This window comes from Salvelinus namaycush, chromosome 13 (genome assembly GCF_016432855.1).
Source record: "Salvelinus namaycush isolate Seneca chromosome 13, SaNama_1.0, whole genome shotgun sequence".
NCBI lineage: Eukaryota > Metazoa > Chordata > Actinopteri > Salmoniformes > Salmonidae > Salvelinus > Salvelinus namaycush.
In genome coordinates, this window is record NC_052319.1 from 1,927,132 (window position 1) to 1,949,226 (window position 22,095).

The 22,095-nt window shown below is 42.6% G+C and overlaps 1 protein-coding gene across 8 annotated transcripts in view; it reads left to right on the top strand.

The window, feature by feature from the left end:
• The window catches only part of LOC120058170 (LIM domain only protein 7-like), an 85,103-nt gene extending 65,103 nt beyond the window's left edge, over positions 1 to 20,000 (top strand). For 4 of the 8 annotated variants that reach the window (XM_039006636.1, XM_039006641.1, XM_039006637.1 and 1 more), the window contains exons 12-24: positions 3,633 to 3,683; positions 6,700 to 6,725; positions 7,359 to 7,466; positions 8,157 to 8,249; positions 8,335 to 8,741; positions 10,492 to 10,548; positions 14,477 to 14,532; positions 14,722 to 14,880; positions 15,272 to 15,467; positions 16,009 to 16,323; positions 17,691 to 17,799; positions 18,630 to 18,732; positions 19,200 to 20,000. In XM_039006636.1, coding sequence (XP_038862564.1) covers positions 3,633 to 3,683; positions 6,700 to 6,725; positions 7,359 to 7,466; positions 8,157 to 8,249; positions 8,335 to 8,741; positions 10,492 to 10,548; positions 14,477 to 14,532; positions 14,722 to 14,880; positions 15,272 to 15,467; positions 16,009 to 16,323; positions 17,691 to 17,799; positions 18,630 to 18,732; positions 19,200 to 19,222 — 1,703 coding nt within the window. In that variant the 3' untranslated portion in view covers positions 19,223 to 20,000. The remainder of the gene's footprint in view (positions 1 to 3,632; positions 3,684 to 6,699; positions 6,726 to 7,358; positions 7,467 to 8,156; positions 8,250 to 8,334; positions 8,742 to 10,491; positions 10,549 to 14,476; positions 14,533 to 14,721; positions 14,881 to 15,271; positions 15,468 to 16,008; positions 16,324 to 17,690; positions 17,800 to 18,629; positions 18,733 to 19,199) is intronic. The other 4 variants (XM_039006640.1, XM_039006639.1, XM_039006642.1 and 1 more) reach the window with 4 other exon arrangements.
• Positions 20,001 to 22,095: the final 2,095 nt, after the last annotated feature.

Consider the following 22,095-nt stretch of genomic DNA (forward strand, 5'->3'; position numbering starts at 1 on the left):
TTTGAAGATGTAATCCGGAGGCCGGTGTTTCCTCCATCTCCTTAGCTATCATACTCGAATTCCACTGATTTCAAAACTCAGTCCTCCAGGAAGTGGAGAGCAACACTTATGCAGTTTTAATATACAATACATTTTTTTTAAAGCCGCGTTAGACAGGATTACCTAGACACACTGACCAGCTCAAATAGACAATCCAAACTCATCTCTCGGCATGTCAAGCCCACTCATTATCTCAGCCAATCATGGCTAGCAGGAAGGTTGCTGACTTTTTCTTTGGCTAAACCAACTAGGCTCGTAATTTAACAATTTTATTCTTATTTACAGATGGCATACAAGTTTGTTATTAAGGCACATGAAAGTTCATATGTTTGTGAAGGCATTTCTGCCAATAACCACATTTAGATTTTTTTTAAAGTTTACATTCAAATCGCTCTCCTGTGAAGTGGTGACCCGCGACATATGACCCGCGACATATGATAACATTTTCTGGGTGATTAAAATATTGACTGGCTTTTATCAAGCTGCCCACTCAAGAAAAAGCTTCAAACTGTAACCAGTGCCTGCAACCTGGTTCAGGTTATCAGTCAACCTACCAGGGTAGTTACAAACAGCACAGGAATGAAATCATCAACATGTATTGATCACATTTTTACTACTTTTGTAGTGAATCCTATGTTGTTGATGTAAAGAATATTTGTTGGTCCGTGGTGTGTAATGAGGAGCAAACAGACACTGCACTTGACACAGTTATGAAATTGCTTATTCCAGTTACTAATAAGCATGCACCCATTAAGAAAATGACTGTAAAAACTATTAAATCCCCGTGGATTGATGAGGATTTGAAAAAAGGAATGGCAAAATGAATGGCAAATAAGTCTGGCTGCAGAACGGATTGGCAAACGTATTGCAAATTGAGAAATCATGTGACTAAACTGAATAAAAAGAAACTACCCTATGAAACAAAGATAAATGACATATAGAATGATAGTAAAAAGCTTTGGAGCACCTTCAATCAAAAAAAATATTGACATTTTGGGGGAAAAAAGGCAAACTCAGCACCATCATTCATATAGTTTTTTATTTATTTATTGAACTAGGCAAGTCAGTTAAGAACAAATTCTTATTTACAATGACGGCCTACCCCGTCCAAACCCTAACCCCGACAACACTGGGCCAATTGTGCGCCACCCTATGAGACTCCCAATCACGGCCAGTAGTGACACAGCCTGGAATCGAACCAGGATCTGTAGTGACTCCTATTTGCAATATTTTCAGTTTAAACCTACTAGAAAGTGTGTGCCCCCAGGCTTTGAGGGAAGCAAAAATCATTCCGCTACCTAAGAATACCAAAGTCCTCTTTACTGGCTCAAATAGTCGACCAATCAGCCTGTTCTCAACATTTAGTAAATTTTTTTAATATTGTGTTTCACCAGATACATTGCTATTTTACAGTAAAAAAAATGTCAACAAACTTTCAGACTTTTAGGGAAGGACGTTCAACAAGCACAGCACTTACACAAATGACTGATGATTGGCTTAGAGAAATTGATGTTTTTTAGTGCAGCTTTTGACATTTTCGATCATAGTCTGCTGCTGGAAGAAAAGTATGTGTTATGGTTTACACCACCTGCTACATTGTGGATAAAGAGTTACCTGTCTACCAAAACACAGAGGTTGTTCTTTAATAGAAGCCTCTCCAACATAATCCAGGTAGAATCAGGAATTCCCCTGGGCAGCTGTATAGGCCCCTTACTTTTTTAATTCTTGACTAATGACATGCCACTTTGAGTAAAGCCAGTGTGTTTATGTATGCCGATGACTCAACACTATACATGTCAGCTACTACAAAAACTGAAATGACTGCAACACTTAAAGATTTGCATTTTGTTTCAGAGTGGATGGCAAGGAATTAGTTAGTCCTAAATATTTCTAAAACTCAAAGCATTGTATTTAAGGCAAATCATTCACTAAACCCTAAACCTCAACTAAATCTTGTAATAAATGATGTGAAAATTAAGCAAGTTGAGGTGACTAAACTGCTTGGCATAACCCTGGTTTGTAAAATGTCATGGTAAAAACATATTTGATACAACAGTAGCTAAGATGGGGAGAAGTCTGTCCATAATAAAGCGCAGCTCTACCTTCTTAACAGCACTATCAACAAGGCAGGTCATACAGGCCCTAGTTTTGTCGCACCTGGACAACTATTCAGTCGTGTGGTCAGGTGCCACAAAAAGGGACTTAGGAAAATTGCAATTGGCTCAGAACAGGGCAGCACGACTGGCCCTTGGATTTACACAGAGAGCTAATATAATAATATGCATGTCAATCTCTCCTGGCCCAAAGTGGAAGAGCAATTGACTTGTATTTATGAGAGGTATTGACATGTTGAATGCACCGAGCTGTCTGTTTGAACTACTAGCACACAGCTCGGACACCCATGCAGACCCCACAAGACATGCCACAAGAGTTCTCTTCACAGTCCTCAAGTCCAGAACAGACTATGGGAGGCCCACAGTACTACATAGAGCCATGACTACATGGAACTCTATTCCACATCAAGTAACTGATGCAAGCAATAAAATTAGATTTTAAAAAACTGATTAAAAAAAAAATATTAAATGACATGGATAATTGAGTGACTGTCAATGACTGACAAAACAAGAGGAAAACTGCTGATGCACAACCACATTTTGAACTTACACTGTGTGTATTGTACTATTCTAACTCTCAAGAGTAAGTTCAGAACCCAACTGAGTTCCCCCCCCAAAAATTGCTTATGCCTGGAGCTGGCCCTGCATATGATCGTTTTTATTTTCAGTGTGATGACATAATCCTAATGTAGTTGTTATGTGTACAATAGTGGAGAATGGAGATCTTTATTGAAGTTCCCCATGCCATGATAGCAAGGCCGTGCACAGACCTTTCATAATTCATATCTTAGAAAATGATAACATACCATATGCCTCTGTTGCAGTGACTCCTTGAGACATAATTGACATCGGGGAAAAGAGGGTGGGCAATCAGCTGACCATTGATGTAGATGATTGATGTAAATCTGCTTGTTAGCTACCTCAATTTCTTTTACTGATTGTGATTTACCTCTCTATGTCTTACTGCCTCTCTCTGTTGCGCATATCAGCTAACCAGACTGAATAGGGATCATGCTGTAGGCTAAATCAAGTGTTAAGCTGCTGTGGCAGTATTGTTGATATTTAAACTAGCTAGCTGGCTAGCTAGCTAGCTACACACACTCAACCAGTGACCGCATCTCTCAAGGCAGACAGACTGGGCAAAAGGACAGACTGGGAAAAAGGTGCAACCGGGCCCACGCACGCTCCATACAGGGCAGATCAACAGGCGCAACCAATAGACAGGATGGTGGCTAGTTAAATTAAAGGCTTGTCTTGCGGGCAGTGGGTTCCAAACAACAGTGACAAAATATGTATACAAAAAAATACTACCACCCAAAAGGGCAATTTGGAGACTGGAAGGGCAAAGGGGCATGTGCTCTGCACAGGTAGAACCATATCTGTGCACGTGCCTGCATGATTGAAGTAATTACTTCAAAGTTTCTCTCCCACTCTCTTACGCTCTCTGACCCTGTTCTGATTTCTCCATCTCTCACCTAGAACCCATATCCATGAAAAATTTAAAACGGAGGTCGGAGTTTTTTGAACAAGGTAAAACACCCCTGATCGACCCCTGGTGTTGGTGAAGGGTTATTATCAATCGTCTGTGTAACTATCAAGAGGCTGGGTGCTCTAGGCTTCCATCTCTTTCTATCTAAAATCCACTGCTTTTTTCCATCTGATCTGGTACTGAGTGAGTGTAACCCCACTGGTCTCCCCCTCCCTCCCACACCCGGGCTTCTCAGGGCCCAGTTTCAGTGCGCTGGTCTACCTCTGTGATAAACAGGGTTGAGTGTGTGATGATTCTCCCAGAGACACTGAGCTCGATGAGTCTAGACCAGTATTTCCCAACCCTCTCCTGTGGGACCAGCAATCTATCTACATTTTTGTTGCAGCTCTGAGTTGACAACTAATCACAAAGGCCTTAGATTAGTTGAATTAGGTGGCTAGTTCAGGGTTAAAACCAAATTGAAAAACCGTCTGAGGATCCCTCAGGAGAGGGTTGGGATACACTTGACGAGAAAGTTGTGTTTTCACCAACACTTTGAAGCACCAAAGGGGAGACATCATGTCAGAATACCATACCAACATACCAATCCACTAGAGTCCATAGAAGTGGTTACAAAATTCTCACTTCTTGCTTGTGTGTTTTTGATTGCCTGCGTTTTCAGAACCTGCATACACAAGAGTAACTGAGAATCAACATTAAAGATGATCAATTCTAGGCTGTTCCAGAGCCATATAGGATAGCGATATACACTATACTGTATATATAAAAGTATGTGGACACCCCTTCAAATTAGTGGATTCGGCTATTTCAGCCACACCCATTGCGAACAGGTCTATAAAATCGAGCACACAGTCATGTAATCTCCATAGACAAACATTGTCAGTAGAATGGCTTTACTGAAGAGCTCAGTGACTTGCAATGTGGCACCGTCATATGATGCCACATTTCCAACAAGTCAGTTTCTGCCGTGCTAGAGCTTCCCCCGGGTCAACTGTAAGTGTGGTTATTGTGAAGTGGAAATGTCTAGGATTAACAACGGCTCAGCTTCGAAATGGTAGGCCACACAAGCTCACAGAACGGGACCGGCGAGTGCTGAAGCGTGTAGCGCGTAAAGATCGTTTGTCTTAGGTTGCAACAATAACTACTGAGTTCCAAACTGCCTCTGGAAGCAAGGTCAGCACAAGAACTGCTCGTCGGGTACTTCATGACATGGGTTTCCATGGCCGAGCAGCCACACACAAGCCTAAGATCATCATGCGCAATGCCAAGCGTCAGCTGGAGTGGTTTAAAGCTTGCCACCATTAGACTCTGGAGCAGTGGAAATATGTACTCTGGAGTGATGAATCATGCTTCACCATCTGGCAGTCCGACGGACTAATCTGGGTTTGGCGGATGCCAGGAGAACACTACCTGCCCGAATGCATAGTGCCAACTGTAAAGTTTGGTGCAGAAGGAATAATGGTCTGGGGCTGTTTTCATGGTTCGGGCTAGGCCCCTTAGTTCCAGTTAAGGTAAATCGTAGCGCTAGAGCATACAATGACATTCTAGACGATTATGTGCTTCCAACTTTGGGGCAACAGTTTGGGGAAGGCCCTTTCTTGTTTCAGCATGACAATGCCCCCGTGCACAAAGCGAGGTCCATACAGAAATGGTTTGTCGAGATCGATGTGGAAGAACTTGACTGGCCTGCACAGAACCATCACCGCCTTGGGGTGGCAGGTAGCCTAGTGGTTAAGGCGTTAGGTCAGTAACCAAAAGGTTGCTGGATTGAATCCCTGTTACTGACTAGGTAAAAATCTGTCGTTCTGCCCCTGAACAAGGCAGTTTAACCCACTGTTCCCCGGTAGGCTGTCATTGTAAATAAGAATTTGTTCTTAACTGACTTGCCTAGTTAAAGAAAGGTTCAAAAATAAATACAATTAAAATAAATAAAAACCCATCGAACACCTTTGGGATGAATTGGAACGCTGACTGCGAGCCAGGCCTAATCACCCAACATCAGTGCACGACCTCACTAATGCTCTTGTGACTGAATGGAAGCAAGTACCTGCAGCAGCGTTCCACCATTTATTGGAAAGACTTCCCAGAAGAGTGGAGGCTGTTTTAGCAGCAGGGGGGGACTAACTCCATATTAATGCCCATGATTTTGGAATGAGATGTTTTACGAGCAGGTGTCCACATAATTTCGGTAACGTAGTGCATATCTATGGCTCTGGGCTTTTCACTAAGCCATAAGCCTAGAAAGTAATGCCATCACAAGGCTAACTCGTCATATGCTGTCAGGTGTATGGTACAGTATGTTGGTATGATGTCCAGGTGTCACACATTGGCTCCCCTCCTTCTCAACCTTGCATGCTTTGCTGTGCTGTGCTTTTGCTCTTGTGTTATTACTCATAGCCAATGCTTTTGCATGCGTCAACATGCATTCTGGTGACTGTTGAAACTGTTTGACTCTTTGCATCTTGTGCATGTTTGTTGTTATGTTAATAAGTTGAATCTAGTTAGTGTGATGTACTTTGGTAACGTACTATTCAGCAGTCAGGGACTGTTATTCTGCCAAAATCATAGACTCTTTGTGGCAATATTGGCACGACTCTAGGTGAATTTAAAATACATCTTGTTTGCTTCAGGCTTGATTTAAAATCTGAAATTATAGCCGAGGGTTTGGTTAAAGTTGAAACACCATTTAAAAGCTTTTAGAGGTTGGAACACACACTCGACCTCGGATAAGAGTTGAGGTTTTAACAAGCCTGTCAGCTTTTGCTCGGTATGGTAGCCTGTGGAGCCTCCAGGTGTGTGCGATTTAAATGCATGTATTATATCTATCCTAGGTGTCAGTCTATTATATCTATCCTAGGTGTCAGTCTATTATATCTATCCTAGGTGTTTGCTTTAGCAAACTTTAAACTGTCTCAACAAACATGACAATGATGCAGTATTTTAGAATACAGGAACAATGCTTCTCATGGCAGCATATACTGAATGCTGTATATCACTCTGAGATGTGACTGTTTAACACTAGATCGATTTATTTGATGATGTTTATTCTTTTTCAAGGAGGATCAGAGTCGACAAAATCAGATGTAAGCAATTCTATTTAATATCTACAAAATGTTTACAAGCAAGTGGTTGGGGTTTTTTCTCTCTAGTACGTGTTTATGTTCTTAGGTTTTGTTCATCATTGTGAGTGACATCTTTACTGTGTGGGATAGTGATGGGTTATTTAACTACCACACCAGGGGCAGGATCCTGAGCCTCTTTAAACTCCTTGATTGAAAATGCTAGTCCCAACCGTTGTGTCATTGTTCATACAATACTCAATCTTTGAAATTGGATGATGAGTGGACTGAAGCATCTGTGGCTCACTTTGAAAAGGTTGACTGAAGGAACAACATAACAGTTCAAGTTTGAACTTTTCATCTTAGTCACAGACACTGAAATACTGTACATGGGTAGTAGCATGTTAATACATAAACGATGAAACATTTAAATGAAAAACAAGTGATATGCATGACAATGTGTATAAGGGTTGGGGAGACTCAAATAGCTGTGTTGATTAAGTGGGATTAAGATGCTGTAAGAATTACTTATATTCAAACATCAGGTGAAGAAAAAAAGAAAAAAGTAATTTGTGTATTTGCAGGATACATTTGTTCACCTATAAAGGAATAATGGCAATGTCTCTTCTCTACTCTCCTCTTCCTCTCCTCCATCAGATGCCCGTTGCCTCCATCGCTCCCTCCTCTAACCGCTTGTCCTGGGACCCGGAGGAGGAGCGCAGGAGGCAGGAGAAATGGCAGAAGGAGCAGGAGAGACTCCTACAGGTAACAGCGTAGTATGTGTGGGGTGGTGGGGGGGGGTTGATTGTTGTGTGTGTTTTTGATTGTTTGAAGTGTGTGTGTGTGTGCACACTGAATTACTCCCGAGGTCTATTTATGGAGGAAGAGAGATACAAAATGTGTCCAGCCTGACCCCTGAAGAGCAGCTGTAGACTAGAAGCCAAGGCTCGTTATTCCTCCACTCTGTTGTATTCCCCGCAGGTCAAACGGCCTAATTTCTTAATGAGACATAGAAGCTTGGCAGAAAATCTAACAAGGTTCACCTACTCTGGGGAACGAAGCTGGAATGTAGAGCTGAGCGGTTGAAGGTGAAACGTTGGGATTGTTTCAGTTTTTGTTCTCAGGAGTCAGGTAGACTTCAGCTAATCCTAGTCTTCCAATTGCCCTTTTCTTAGGTTTTGGTAGGCTAAAATGTGGTAATTCTTTTTTTGTCGGGATATTAAGGGATGTCAATTGCTGAATGAGTTGAAGCACTTTCCTTGTCTTTACCATGAAACCGGAACTTTCTATTTCTATTGTTTAACAAGAGAGACTATTTTCCTCTTACATCAAATTGTGATTAAAAGTGGTTGTCAGTAGGGGGCCAGGGACCAAAGCGCTTGATAAACTCTGAATGTGTGTTTATGTGTGTGTGTGGGTGTGTGTCTCTCTCTCTGTGTGCGTGTTTGTGATCAGGAGAAATATCGTCGTGACCAGGAGAAACTGGAGGAGGAGTGGCGTCGGGCCCAGCAGGAGGCTGTGACAGAAGGGGGAAGACACCACCAAGAGGTGAGGAACCATATCACCATAGCAATGTAATTTTATGGTTGTAACTCAGGACTTTGGCTTTAACCCTATACTGTCTGTTCCTCAGGAGCCGAGAGACCTGAAGATGGACAGCAGGAGTATCAGCCCCCACTCCCCCCTCCGCCAGCCTACCACGCCCTGGGAGGACAAGGAAGCCCAAGAGGAGGAAAGGGGGAGGAGGGAAGAGGAGGAAACACAGCGAAGACAGGAGGAGGAAGAGAGGAGGAGAGTGGAGGAGGAGCAGCAAAAGTGGGAGGAGGAGAGGAGGACGGAGGAGGAGGAGCGAGAGCTGCTGCGTCTTCAGGAGGAGAGGAAGAGGAGGGAGAAGCAGGAGGATGAGGAGAGAAGACAGAGGGAAAAGGAGGAGCTGAGATGGCAGAGGAGGAAGGAGGAGGAGAGGGAGGAGAGGAGGCGCCAGGAGGCTGCTAAACAGCAGCACAGGGAGAAAGAGAAAATGCAGGAGCAGCAGCAATGGTTAAGAATAATATGTATTCTTATCTTTAAAGGTTTAGTTCACCCAAATTACAAAATGACATATTGGTTTCCTTACCCTGTAAGCAGTCTATGGACGAGGTATAACAGCAATCCATGCTTTGTTTTAGTTTCTCTGGCACTGTTTCCGAATGCTAACATTTTAACTTTTGTGGCACTAATCTAATGCAAGTCGTTGTACCTATGTTAGCATTTTTCGCACATCATGTCCAAATTATCCTAAAATTGATTATGTAGCCGAACAAAGTCACTTATAGATGATGCTCCAGTATACATTACAGGAATTTTTTATTTTTTCCCCCCAGTTTTTCAGTGTTGCTTTTTACAATGATAAAGATTTGCAATAATGTCGTTTTTCCTTCCCCCTAATTCCCCCTTCCCATCCTACCCAGTTCCCTCCCCTAATTTTGAAAAAGTACATATCATTTGTGTGCAGTCTAAAAATATATATTTTTTCTGGCAGTGGAAGGAGGATAAATTGGCAAATGTAGAGTTCAAGCTGAACAGAAGTTGAATGAGTCAAATCAAATCTATTTATATAGCCCTTCTTACATCAGCTGATATCTCAAAGTGCTGTACAGAAACCCAGCCTAAAAATACTGTGCCTTTCCTGAAAACCCGTACCCGTAGTTGGGTTGATGGAAAGAGAAAGAGTGGTTGGGGGATGAAGGCAAGGGTGGAGAGAGGTTAAAGAAGTAAATTGATGGATAATAAAAATAGCAAGCACACTAATAAAAAAGAAGAAGAATGGATAACAGTAGTGGTCTTGCTGAAGCAAGCACACTAATAAAAAAAGAAGAAGAATGGATAACAATAGTGGTCTTGCTGAAGCAAGCACACTAATAAAAAAAGAAGAAGAATGGATAACAGTAGTGGTCTTGCTGAAGCAAGCACACTAATAAAAAAAGAAGAAGAATGGATAACAATAGTGGTCTTGCTGAAGCAAGCACACTAATAAAAAAAGAAGAAGAATGGATAACAGTAGTGGTCTTGCTGAAGCAAGTACACTAATAAAAAAGAAGAAGAATGGATAACAGTAGTGGTCTTGCTGAAGCAAGCACACTAATAAATAAATAAAATGATCATACAGAAACAAAAGACCATTCCCATATACCGTTTTATACACCAAGGATTAATAACAAAAAGAGAAAAATAACAAATAAGGCAAAGATATAAACAATATAGCAACTGCAAAAAAATGGATGGAGGATCTACCTCTGCCTTATGCTAGTTACCTTCTTATACATCCGAGGTTTAATTCACATTTCTTACATATCTATTATTCTATCCCATCTATCTTCTATAGCGCTTTTGTCGTTACAGACATAATGTTAAAGTGTTTGTAAGGCTTTAAGATTTGTGTGTGCTAAATCTTCAAATGCTTATTGTAAACACCAACTCACTGCAGTATATTAAACATTAACATTTAGTTAATTAATCATTACTTGTTGCCTGTTCTCATGTCTACTTTACATTGTACTGTAACCTCTAACCCCCACTAATGGCCTGCCTGTGTTTTGTCTTCTCTGTATGTGTTTTGTCCTGTCTGTCCTTCCATCTGTTCTGTTCTGTCTGTTCTGTCTGTCTGTCTGTCTGTCTGTCTGTTCTGTCTGTCTGTCTGTCTGTTCTGTCTGTCTGTCTGTCTATGTGTGTCTCTGTCTGTATCTCTGTCTGTATTCCCTATCTATATTATCTTTCTACTGCTGTAACCCTTTCGCAAAACTGCTGGCAGGGTCGGGGACTCCTATGGCTATGCCAAGGCCCAGCCTGAGATATCCATGGCAGACAGGTCAGTGTGTGTCTGCCCAGGTCCAACCTAAACATCAAATACTTAAAAAATAACTTAAAGTACTCAGAGTATTTGCTTACATCTGCCTTGACTGCCAGATGGGCTGGGTTTGCAGTTTTCTGAGTGTGTGTTCAGGTCTGGTGTGAGTGCATGCGTGACTATGTGTGTTAGAATGGCCACGGCTTTGCCTCTGTTGCAATCAGACAAACATACAGTATGACTTAATTGCATTCATAAAATCGATGGTCTGTTACTAGCAAACGCAAAGCATGCCTCAGCCTATAACTAATACATTATGTTCTAAGAGTCAACCAACATAACTAAATGTGTAGTGCAGCCCATGTCCCAAATGGCACCTTATTCCCAATACAGGGCACTACTTTTGACCAGAGCCCTAATGGCTCAACAATATTACATCACAACCTTATTCTAAAATGGATAAAAAATAATAATAAATTGACAGCAATCTACACACAATACCCCATAATGACAAAGCAAAAACAGGTTTACATTTTTTGTGTGCAAAAAAAACAACAGAAATACCTTATTTACATAAGTATTCAGACCCTTTGCTATGAGACTCGAAATTGAGCTCAGGTGCATTCTGTTTCCATTGATCATCCTTGAAATGTTTCTACAACTTGATTGGAGTCCACCTGTGGTAAATTCTATTGATTGGACATGATTTGGAAAGACACGCACCTGTCTATGTCAGAGCAAAAACCAAGCCATGAGGTCGAAGGAATTGCCCGTAGAGCTCTGAGACAGGATTGTGTCGAGGCACAGATCTGGGGAAGGGTACCAAAACAAAACAAAACAAAACATTTCTGCAGCATTGAAGATCCCCAAGAACACAGTGGTCTCCATCATTCTTAAATGGAAGAAAATTGGAACCACCAAGACTCTTCCTAGAGCTGGCCGCCCGGCCAAACTGAGCAATCGGGGGAGAAAGGCCTTGGTCAGGAAGGTGACTTGTCACTCTGACAGAGCTCTAGAGTTCCTCTGTGGAGATGGGAGAACCTTCCAGAAGGGCAACCATCTCTGCAGCACTCCACCAATTAGGCCTTTATGGTAGAGTGGCCAGATGTAAGCCACTCCTCAGTAAAAGGCTCATGACAGCCTGCTTGGAGTTTGCCAAAAGGCTCCTAAATACTCTCAGACCAATGTCACGTCCGGAGGAAACCTGGCACCATCCCTGGGGATGTTTATCAGCGGCAGGGACTGGGAGACTAGTCAGGATCGAGGCAAAGATTAACTGAGAAAAGTACAGAGAGATCCTTGATGAAAACCTGCTCAGGACCTCAGACTGGGCTGAAGGTTCACCTTCCAACAGAACGACCCTAAGCACACAGCCAAGACAATGGAGGGGTGGCTTCAGGACAAGTCTCTGAATGTCCTTGAGGGGCCCAGCCAGAGCCCAGAGTTGAACCCGATTGAACATCTCTGGAGAGACCGGAAAAAAGTTGTGCAGCAACACTCCCCATCCAACCTGACAGAGGTTGAGAGGATCTGCAGAGAAGAATGGGAGAACGCCCCAAATACAGGTGTGTCAAGCTTGTCGCGTCAAAATTGTTGCAACCACTATTACTAGCCTGTTCAACCTCTCTTTCGTATTGTCTGAGATTCCCAAAGATTGGAAAGCTGCCGCGGTCATCCCCCTCTTCAAAGGGGGTGACACTCTAGACCCAAACTGCTACAGACCTATATCTATCCCACCCTGTCTTTCCCGACCATTTCGAATACCACCGTACCTTCTCCGCTATGCAATCTGGTTTCAGAGCTGGTCATGGGTGCACCTCAGCCACGCTCAAGGTCCTAAACGACATCATAACCGCCATCGATAAGAGACATTACTGTGCAGCGGTATTCATCGACCTGGCCAAGGCTTTCGACTCTGTCAATCACCACATTCTTATTGGCAGACTCGACAGCCTTGGTTTCTCAAATGATTGCCTCGCCTGGTTTACCAACTACTTCTCTGATAGAGTTCAGTGTGTCAAATCGGAGGGCCTGTTGTCCGGACCTCTGGCAGTCTCTATGGGGGTGCCACAGGGTTCAATCCTCGGGCTGACTCTCTTCTCTGTATACATCAATGATGTTGCTCTTGCTGCTGGTGATTCTCTGGTACACCTCTAAGCAGACAACACCATTCTGTATACTTCTGGCCCCACTTTGGACACTGTGTTAACTAACCTCCAGACGAGCTTCAATGCCATACAACTCTCCTTCCGTGGCCTCCAGCTGCTCTTAAACGCAAGTAAAACTAAATGCATGCCATTCAACCGATCACTGCCCGCACCTGCTCGCCCATCCAGCATCACTACTCTGGACGGCTCTGACTTAGAATACGTGGACAACTACAAATACCTAGGTGTCTGGTTAGACTGTAAACTCTCCTTCCAGACTCACATTAAGCCTCTCCAATCCAAAATTAAATCTAGAATTGGCTTCCTGTATCGCAACAAAGCATCCTTCACTCATGCTGCCAAACATACCCTCGTAAAACTGACCATCCTACCGATCCTCGACTTCGGTGATGTCATCTATAAAATAGCCTCCAACACTCTACTCAACAAACTGGATGCAGTCTATCACAGTGCCATCCGTTTTGTCACCAAAGCCCCATACACTACCCACCATTGCGACCTGTACGCTCTCGTTGGTTGGCCCTCGCTTCATACTCGTCGCCAAACCCACTGGCTACAGGTTATCTACAAGTCTCTGCTAGGTAAAGCCCCGCCTTATCTCAGCTCACTGGTCACCATAGCAGCACCCACTCGTAGCACGCGCTCCAGCAGGTATATCTCACTGGTCACCCCCAAAGCCAATTCCTCCTTTGGTCGTCTTGCCTTCCAGGTCTCTGCTGCCAATGACTGGAACGAACTGCAAACATCTCTGAAGCTGGAGACTCATATCTCCCTCACTAGCTTTAAGCACCAGCTGTCAGAGCAGCTCACAGATCACTGCATCTGTACATAGCACATCCGTAAACAGCCCATCTATCTACCTACCTCATCCCCATACAGTATTTATTTATTTATCTTGTTCCTTTGCACATTCATCTTCTGCACATCTACCATTCCAGTGTTTAATTGCTATATTGTAATTACTTCACCACCATGGCCTATTTATTGCCTTAACTCCCTTATCTTACCTCATTTGCCCTCACTGTATATAGATGTTATGTTTTCTTTTGTTCTACTGTATTATTGACTATGTTTTGTTTATTCCATGTGCAACTCTGTGTTGTTGTATGTGTCGAATTGCTATGCTTTATCTTGGCCAGGTCGCAGTTGCAAATGAGAACTTGTTCTCAAATAGCCTACCTGGTTAATTAAATAAAGGTGAAATAAAAATGTAATTCAATAAAAAACCCAAGAGGACTGAAGGCTGAAATCTCTGCCAAAGGTGCTTCAACAAAGTACTGAGTAAAGGGTCTGAATACTTATGTAAATGTTATATTTAGTTGTATTAATTTTTTGTGCAAACGTTTCTAAAAACCTGTTTTGCTTTGTCATTATAGGGTATTGTGTGTAGATTGTTGAGAGAAAAAAAAACATTTAATCCATTTTAGAATAAGACTGTAACGTAACAAAATATGGAAAAAGTCAAGGGGCCTGAATGCTTTCCGAATGCACTGTAAAGTAAAAAAGTGGTATCACAGAGATTACGCAACAAAGCCTGAAGGCTTATTTCCATTGCAGGCCACTCATGTACTGTATGTGTTCATGTATTGAACTGTACGCATTTGAAAATACAAAGAGCCCCAAGGGCCCTGGTCAAATGTAGTACACTTTGTAGGGAATAGGGTACCATTTGGAACATTAACCAAGTAAATCAATCATGTGTTTTACAGTGTACATTGATTCGAGAGACAATGAATTTCCTTGATTATCAGCCCCTAAATGTGTTTTGTTGTGATTGGCAGGGCAAAGTCGAAATCTACTCCCGAGCTGGACGACGTGGAGAAAACAGAGACTAAAGGTCAGTGGGGATTTATTAATGTCCTCATCAATGTATTCATCAATATTCATTAATCCTTATTGACCTTTTGGTGGAAGTTGAACCATTACTTAGCTGCTCAAATTAGCAAGGGACGATGTGCGTGTGTGTGCGTACCCGTGTAAGTAACTGTATGTCAGTGAGTGTGAATACTGTACACACTGTGCCCAGGCCGGTACGGCAGCTCGGGGGGCATGGCCCAGAGGTTACTGGAGGAGGAGTTGAGACGTAAAGCAGACAAAAAGGCCCAGAGTCTCCGGGCTGCGTCAGAGCTGGAGTTGGAGAGGAGAGACATCCTAAACGCCATGAGATACAGAGAGCCAGAAAGAGGTGTGGTTCACAGCCTCGACCGCTCCTGACCACTCCTGTCTAATCAATGCAGGACCCAGTCAACCAACCAGCTCAGCCGATCAATCGCGTTTAGCATGAATTTAGCATGAATATATAAACAGACACTTCCAGATTTTATAATATGTCTTGATCGTGTCCTATTGGTCACTGAAGCTGAATACAGAAAATGAATCTGTCCTCTCCAGTGGCTCTGTCACGATAATGAATCACTGGTCTTATTGGTGTTTCCTGGATGAATCACTGGTCTACAGTCTATTTCTGGACTTCCATCTAATCTGATTGGCTCTCATGTCTATCCCCTGACTACCTTTCCCCTCCCATTGACCCATCTTTATTTTCTGATTCCCTCTTCTCTCTCATTGGCCCACAGTGACTAGCAGCGGTGGGATAGGCGAAGGATTGGGGAGGAAGGGCCAGCAGAGCATACCCCAGGCGGAGCTGGAGAGGCAGCAGATCCTGCAGGAGATGAAGAAGAAGACCAACCTGGTCACAGACAACAGCTGGATCCGCCAACGCTCCACCAGCACCACCACCAGCAAGGACCCCACTGCCAGCCCCATCAGGAGGTACTCTTCCTGGGGCTTGACTGGGGCTCCGCTGGCGTGGGGGAGGTGGATCAGTACAGTACAATGTGTGTGTTGAATGATAGATAGGGGTTAAGCCACCATCAATGGCCCTATTAGAGGGTACTCTACCTGGGACTCACCTGGGCGTCCATATTAGGACAGCTCCACATGACTCTGACACCAACTCCAAGGAACTCTGACACATCTTCCATGGATTTGTGACTACTCTGTTCCAATATGGACAGCACACTAAACTGCCTAGATTGGGCCACCAGGGGTTTAATGCTGTATACTGCTAGCTTGAATGAGTGTGTGTAACATGGTAACACATCATTTACAACAACTATGTTAGTCGAAGTAACTGTTTTTAGTGACTTTAACATTTTGGGCTCTAGCCTGGATGCCAGTCTCTTTTCTGTTGCAGTTATCAAAAGAGTCGGCTAAATCAGAAATATAATGGCCTGTGGTGTCCAGGCTATTTGGGTGCTTACGCTAACCCGCTAACATCCACTAACATCCGGGAATGTGTTCAACTTTTCAGAGGCGAGTCTCTGGACAACCTGGACACCGAGCCCCGTTCTTCCTGGCGCTCGTCATGGACACCGGGAAGCACCTCGTCCATCCCCAACTACAGCCAGCCTCCTTTAGCCCTTTCTGGCCTCAAAACTACATCCTCCTATGGCGGTGTTGCCTACGGTGGTGGTGGCTACGGCAGCGGGGTCGGAAGTCGTCCTGGCTTAGCCACCCTGCCCTCCTCCCTCTCCATGAGCTCCCTCAGAGAGGCCCGGGGGTGTAACCCCACCCCTTCTCTTGGCCCCGAACCCGAGTCACGCCCATCCTCACAGCAACGCAGCAGGTAAAACATCCAACGTCCAATCACGTGGCACACTGCTGCTTGCCAAAAAACTGAGTCGGTAGATTTGCTCCCAATCACTGATACAATGTCAGATATTGGAGCTAAAAGTCAGATTCTTGATCTGGGGTTAAGGGTAACACCAAAAACCCTTGCTCAAAGTTACAAATGCTGACATGCGTCAAAATGTCTGTGCTTAGGCATTTGTGTTCACCACAAACGTGAACCACGGTTTCTTTTTTATTTATTTATATTACAGCATATTGAATGACTGTCATTCATATTCCATTCACCCAGCTCAATGTAACATTGATAGGTTTAGGCAACTACATGACACTCAAATTTTCCCTATACCCATCATGAGGTTGCTACAACCTAGCCTACGAATGAAAGTGTATCACGTAGGTGCACATGTCGAGAGACAAATTGGAGTAAACAAGGTGACAGTGACACATTTAATAACGCCGTGCACACTCTTGCCTGCAACTAGTTGATCTAGGTTGTAATCATTAGTCCAAACAGTTGCAAAACATTCCAAGAGTTTCTATTGGACAAATTCAGGTAGGTCTATCCCCGTTTCATTTGCTTCCAATTAAGAAACTTTTTTCAACAGAATCGACGGAATGAATACACCCCTGATCACCACGCACACAGTTCACTTTCATAGCAGCCACATACAAACAGCACTATCACTTTTCTCGTTGTATAATTCCTTCTATCATCAACCTTTTCCCTTCGCTTGTGGACAGTGCACAACACAACAGCTGTCTTGACCTCTCCAAGCTAAACCTTCATACCATAACCGCTAACCACTACACACAGCCTACATCGCTGTCAACCATATTAGCTAACGTCAACATTATCAACATAGCTACTAGAACTAACTCGTTAGTAAATCCGCTACAATCACACAGTTCAGTGTACAGCAAGCAATTTAGCATTTACACTGGCGGCCCACAGTGGCAATAAATTAATAAAACCAAAAGCGTTCCAGTGTTGGATAGCCTTAGCCAGCTAGCTAACATAAATAGCATTCCTCTCTGTTCGAGTAGGCTAAGTGACTCAAAATTGAGCTCAGGTGGATCATGTTTCCATTGATCATCCTTGAGATGTTTCTACAACTTCATTGGAGTCTACCTGTGGTAAATTGAGTAATCGGGGGAGAAGGGCCTTGGTCAGGGAGGTGACCATCGAATACACATATAACATGAACAAGTATGAAAGTATTTTTGTTTGGATAGGAATGTGTGTGTATTCTCAGTTATCCAGTGTGGTTGATGGTGCGTGGGTGGGCATGTATATTCTAGGTTCTCCAGTCTGTGTGTCTGTGTTCTCCAGTCAAGTTATGGTTTTGCGTTCTGTAATCTCAGGTCAGTGAGTGGCAAGAAAGTCTGTACGTTCTGTGACACGGTGCTGGGCAAGGGAGCCGCCATGATCATCGAGTCCCTGGGACTCTGCTATCATTTGACCTGTTTCAAGGTGAGAGTTCAAAGTTCAAGACCGGACCTTCCTGACCTGGAGATTGAGGTCATGATTGGTCCATAGCAAAGATAAACCTGCCTGATCCTCTCAGTACTAACCTTATCCACAGAATGAGACTGTACTAATATGGACAACTTGACCCTGATTAATGTTATACTAACCTAACCAGCATGACTGGATCACAATCTGGTCTGATCCTTTATAACCTTACACACAAAACCAAGGAAACAGAAGTCCCACTGGGTTGTAAAATGGATAGTTGATGACTTTTCCAATGTGGCCAATGATTACCATTTAATTAAGGTTTCCAGTGTAACTTGACTGGAGTAATGTTTCCATTATCTTTTTAGTTAATTGAAAAATACAGTTTCTTCCAAATTCCCTAAGATCTATAACTTGCTGCAGAAATGGCAAACCGTTTGGGACATTGTTTTCATGGTTTTATGAGCATTTCAGGAAATCTGACTGCATTTGTGCCAAACCTCACTAACCAATCCTTCACCTCACTATCACCTATCACCAGCACTTGCTGCTGACATCATGACGAGCTTCCAAAAGTCCCTACATTGATACTTGGGCTTGAACTGTCAGTTTTTTATAATCTCTTTGGTCTCTCTGTCTGTCAGTCAAGTGTCAGGTGTCTCTCATGGGCTCTGTCTATCTGGTTGTGGCTCCATGGGTATATGTCTAGCACTCTCCCCATGGCTGCTCTGTCTGTGGAACTCGTCTTTCCTCCAGGGGGCAACTTTCCTCTCCTCTCCCCCATCTGATAGTGAGGGATCTGGGCTAGCCCTCATTGACCAATTCCCTCTCTCCCTATCCTCCAGTGCATCGACTGTAAGTCTGACCTAGGAGGATCGGAGGCCGGAGCTGAGGTCAGAATACGTAAACAACAGCTCTACTGTAACTCCTGCTACATGCGATTCAAAAGTGAGTATGACATTAGCTGGGTACCAGCTGAAAAGTGAGCCAACTAGAATCAAAGCTGAATAATAATAATTTGGTGGGTGCTTACATGTACATGTGTAAATTGGAAATACGTTTTTGCATATCCCAACTCCCCTTGAGAGTGGGGTCACCATTGTTCAGCACCCCTGGAGCAATTAGGGTTAAGTGCCTTGCTCAAGGGCACATCATTTCAAAATGTTCAGCTCAGGGATTTGAACTAGCGACCTTTCAGTTACTGGCCCAACGCTCTAACCACTAGACTACCTGCCACCATTTATAAAAACTCCATACTCATACCTGACCGGTATCGCCAATAGTAACAGGGCTCCTGTTACTATTGTCTGTTGTGTTGAGTCGTGCCGTGTCGTTTAGTGATATGATGTGTTGTTGTGTTATCGAATAGTATCATTTCGTATCGTGTTATAACCTCTATCTTCTTTCCCCTCTAGTTGGACAGCCAACGTCCATGTGACAACGCTTTACTACAGTAGAGAAAGGACTACTTGACAACAACCCATGACCACTGCAACCAGCCGTAACTTCAGATGTATTAATGTGTTTTGTGATTTGACAAAAAGCCCTGATTCTTCAATTAACAACTATCTTATTCTTTATTTCTACTGTACGCTTGAGAGGGTGAGATTGACCAAAAAAGTGAAAATGTTGATATCAACGTATTATTTTTACCAATTGCTTGTATAAAGTAGGAGGGATGTGCATGCACCTGCGAGTTTTAGACTTTTAGCTGAAAATAGGGTTGGAAAATTCTGAAAACTTTCCCAAATTTCATGGGTTTATCAGAAATCACTGGTGAGGGGTTTTGGGAATTTTGCAACCCTAACGAAACAATACTGGAAATTGATTTTGGTCATGTTCATGAGATTATTGATCCTGATTACTTCATATTTCAGAGATGTAAGAGGTTTCATGTTAGGCTGGGGGGGGGAGTCTGCGATTTATTCTCATTTTCGCCTGCAAATCTTTTAGTTACAACAAGTTTGTTGTTGACTATTTTTATCGATGTGCCTTTTTTGTTTGTGATGGGGGGAGATTATTTAAAGTAAATGGATTGAAAATATATTTAAAAACTAGCATGATTTGTTAGAGAGAGAGAACTTATTGGGGAGTTGTTGTTTCGCATTAATCTTATACATTTTAGGAGTTAACATTTTTGGGGGGCTGAGAAAAATGTAAATCATTATAATGTATGGCATTAAGGCAAAATTTGTAAATAAAATGAGTAAATCGTGGTCTCTGACTTGGTCTTCGTCTTTTTCAATAGATTTCTCTCATTTTCTTCTCTTGTATTGCTGTCTCTCATCCTCCTTTACATCCTTCTCCCGCTCTCTTCCCTAGGTCTTCCCTATTCTGTTTCATTCTCTTAACTTATATTATCTCATTCTCTCTCTTTCTCCTTCCCTTTCACTCTGTAGTGTTTTACTGAAAATGAAAGGGATTCAATGAGTTGATGAGCAGGGTTGAGCGGACATGCATGCCGTACGTCCTCCAAAGCCAAATTGTCATGCATATTTAATTCCCCCACGCATTCAGACATTACTCACTACGATACGCTATTCTCTTAATGTATTCTTCGATTTGGGCTGTATAATGAATTGATATCTGCATAAACACACAGTCCCACTCAAAAGCTTGGACACACCCACTCATTCCAAGGTTTTTCTTTATTTCATACTATTTTCTACATTGCATAATAGTGAAGATATCATAACTATGAAATAGCACATATGGAATCATGTAGTAACCATAAAAGTGTTCAACAAATCATATATAACAAATTATATTTGAGATTCTTCAAAGTAGTCACCCTTTGCCTTAACAGCTTTGCACACTCTTGGCATTCTCTCAACCAAATTCATGAGGTAGTCACCTGGAATGCATTTCAATTAACAGGTGTGCCTTGTTAAAAGCTAATTTGTGTAATGTAATGCGTTTGAGCCAGTCAGTTGTTTTGTGACAAGGTAGGGTGGTATACAGAAGATAGCCCTATTTGACCAAGTCCATATTATGGCAAGAACAGCTCAAATAAGCAAAGACAAACAACAGTCCATTACTTTAAGACATGGTCAGTCAATCAGGAAAATTTCAAGAACTTTGAAAGTTTCTTCAAGTGCAGTCGCAACAACCATCAATCGCTTTGATGAAACTGGCTCTAATGAGGTCCGCCACAGGAAAGGAAGACCCAGAGTTACTTCTGCTGCAGATGATAAATTCATTAGAGTTACCAGCCTCAGAAATTGCAGCCCAAATAAATGCCTCACAGAGTTCAAGTAACAGACACATCTCAACATCAACTGTTCAGAGGAGACTACATGAATCAGGCCTTCATGGTCGAATTGCTGCAAAGAAACCACTACTAAAGGAAACCAATAATAATAAGAAACCTGAGCAATGGAAATTAGATCATTTGTTTTTCAACATGACAATGACCCAACACACCTCCAGGCTGTGTAAGGGCTATTTGACCAAGAAATGATGGAGTGCTGCATCTGATGCCCTGGCCTCCACAATCACCCGACCTCAACCCAATTGAGATGATTTGGGATGAGTTGGACTGCAGAGTGAAGGAAAAGCAGCCAACAAGTGCTCAACATATGTGAGAACTTCTTCAAGCATTCCAGGTGAAGCTGGTTGAGAGAATGCCAAGAGCGTGCAAAGCTGTCATCAAGGCAAAGGGTATCTACTTTGAAGAATCTAAAATCTATTTTGATTTGTTGAACACTTTTCTGGTTACTACATGATTCCATATGTGTTATTTATAGTTTTGATGTCTTCACTATTATTTTACAATGTAGAAAATTGTAAAAATAAAGAAAAACCCTTGAATGGGTAGGTGTATCCAAACTTTTGACTGGTACAGTATATTATATTTATTTTCTTTTAGCCAAGTAAATACGTATTTTCGTCTTTTCTTATTATCTGCTAAGCCATTAAATTATAACTGGCTTTACTTATTTCACCATTTACCATAATGTGATACAAGTTTAAATTCTATTTTTCATACATGAAGGGAACATTTTGACATTTGCCGTATGGTTGATGAGAAACACCATATTGCAAATGTACGGTCCCTTACTAGACGTCCGCGAACGTTGTTAAAATTTGCGGATGGCGGCGGGCCGTGCACGGGGGCCAGATCTTTCAGGAAGTCATCGAACGAAATTTCTCGGACATTCAGTTTCCGCTTTATAAAATTCTGGTCGTTTTTCTGCTGTCCCGGTATATCCCACCAGAGGGCGAATGGAATCATATTGCAAATGTACAAAACATCACCAATCACGACGTGGTCGTTTTTCCTAAACGGAAAAGATTTCGAAGACGAAACTT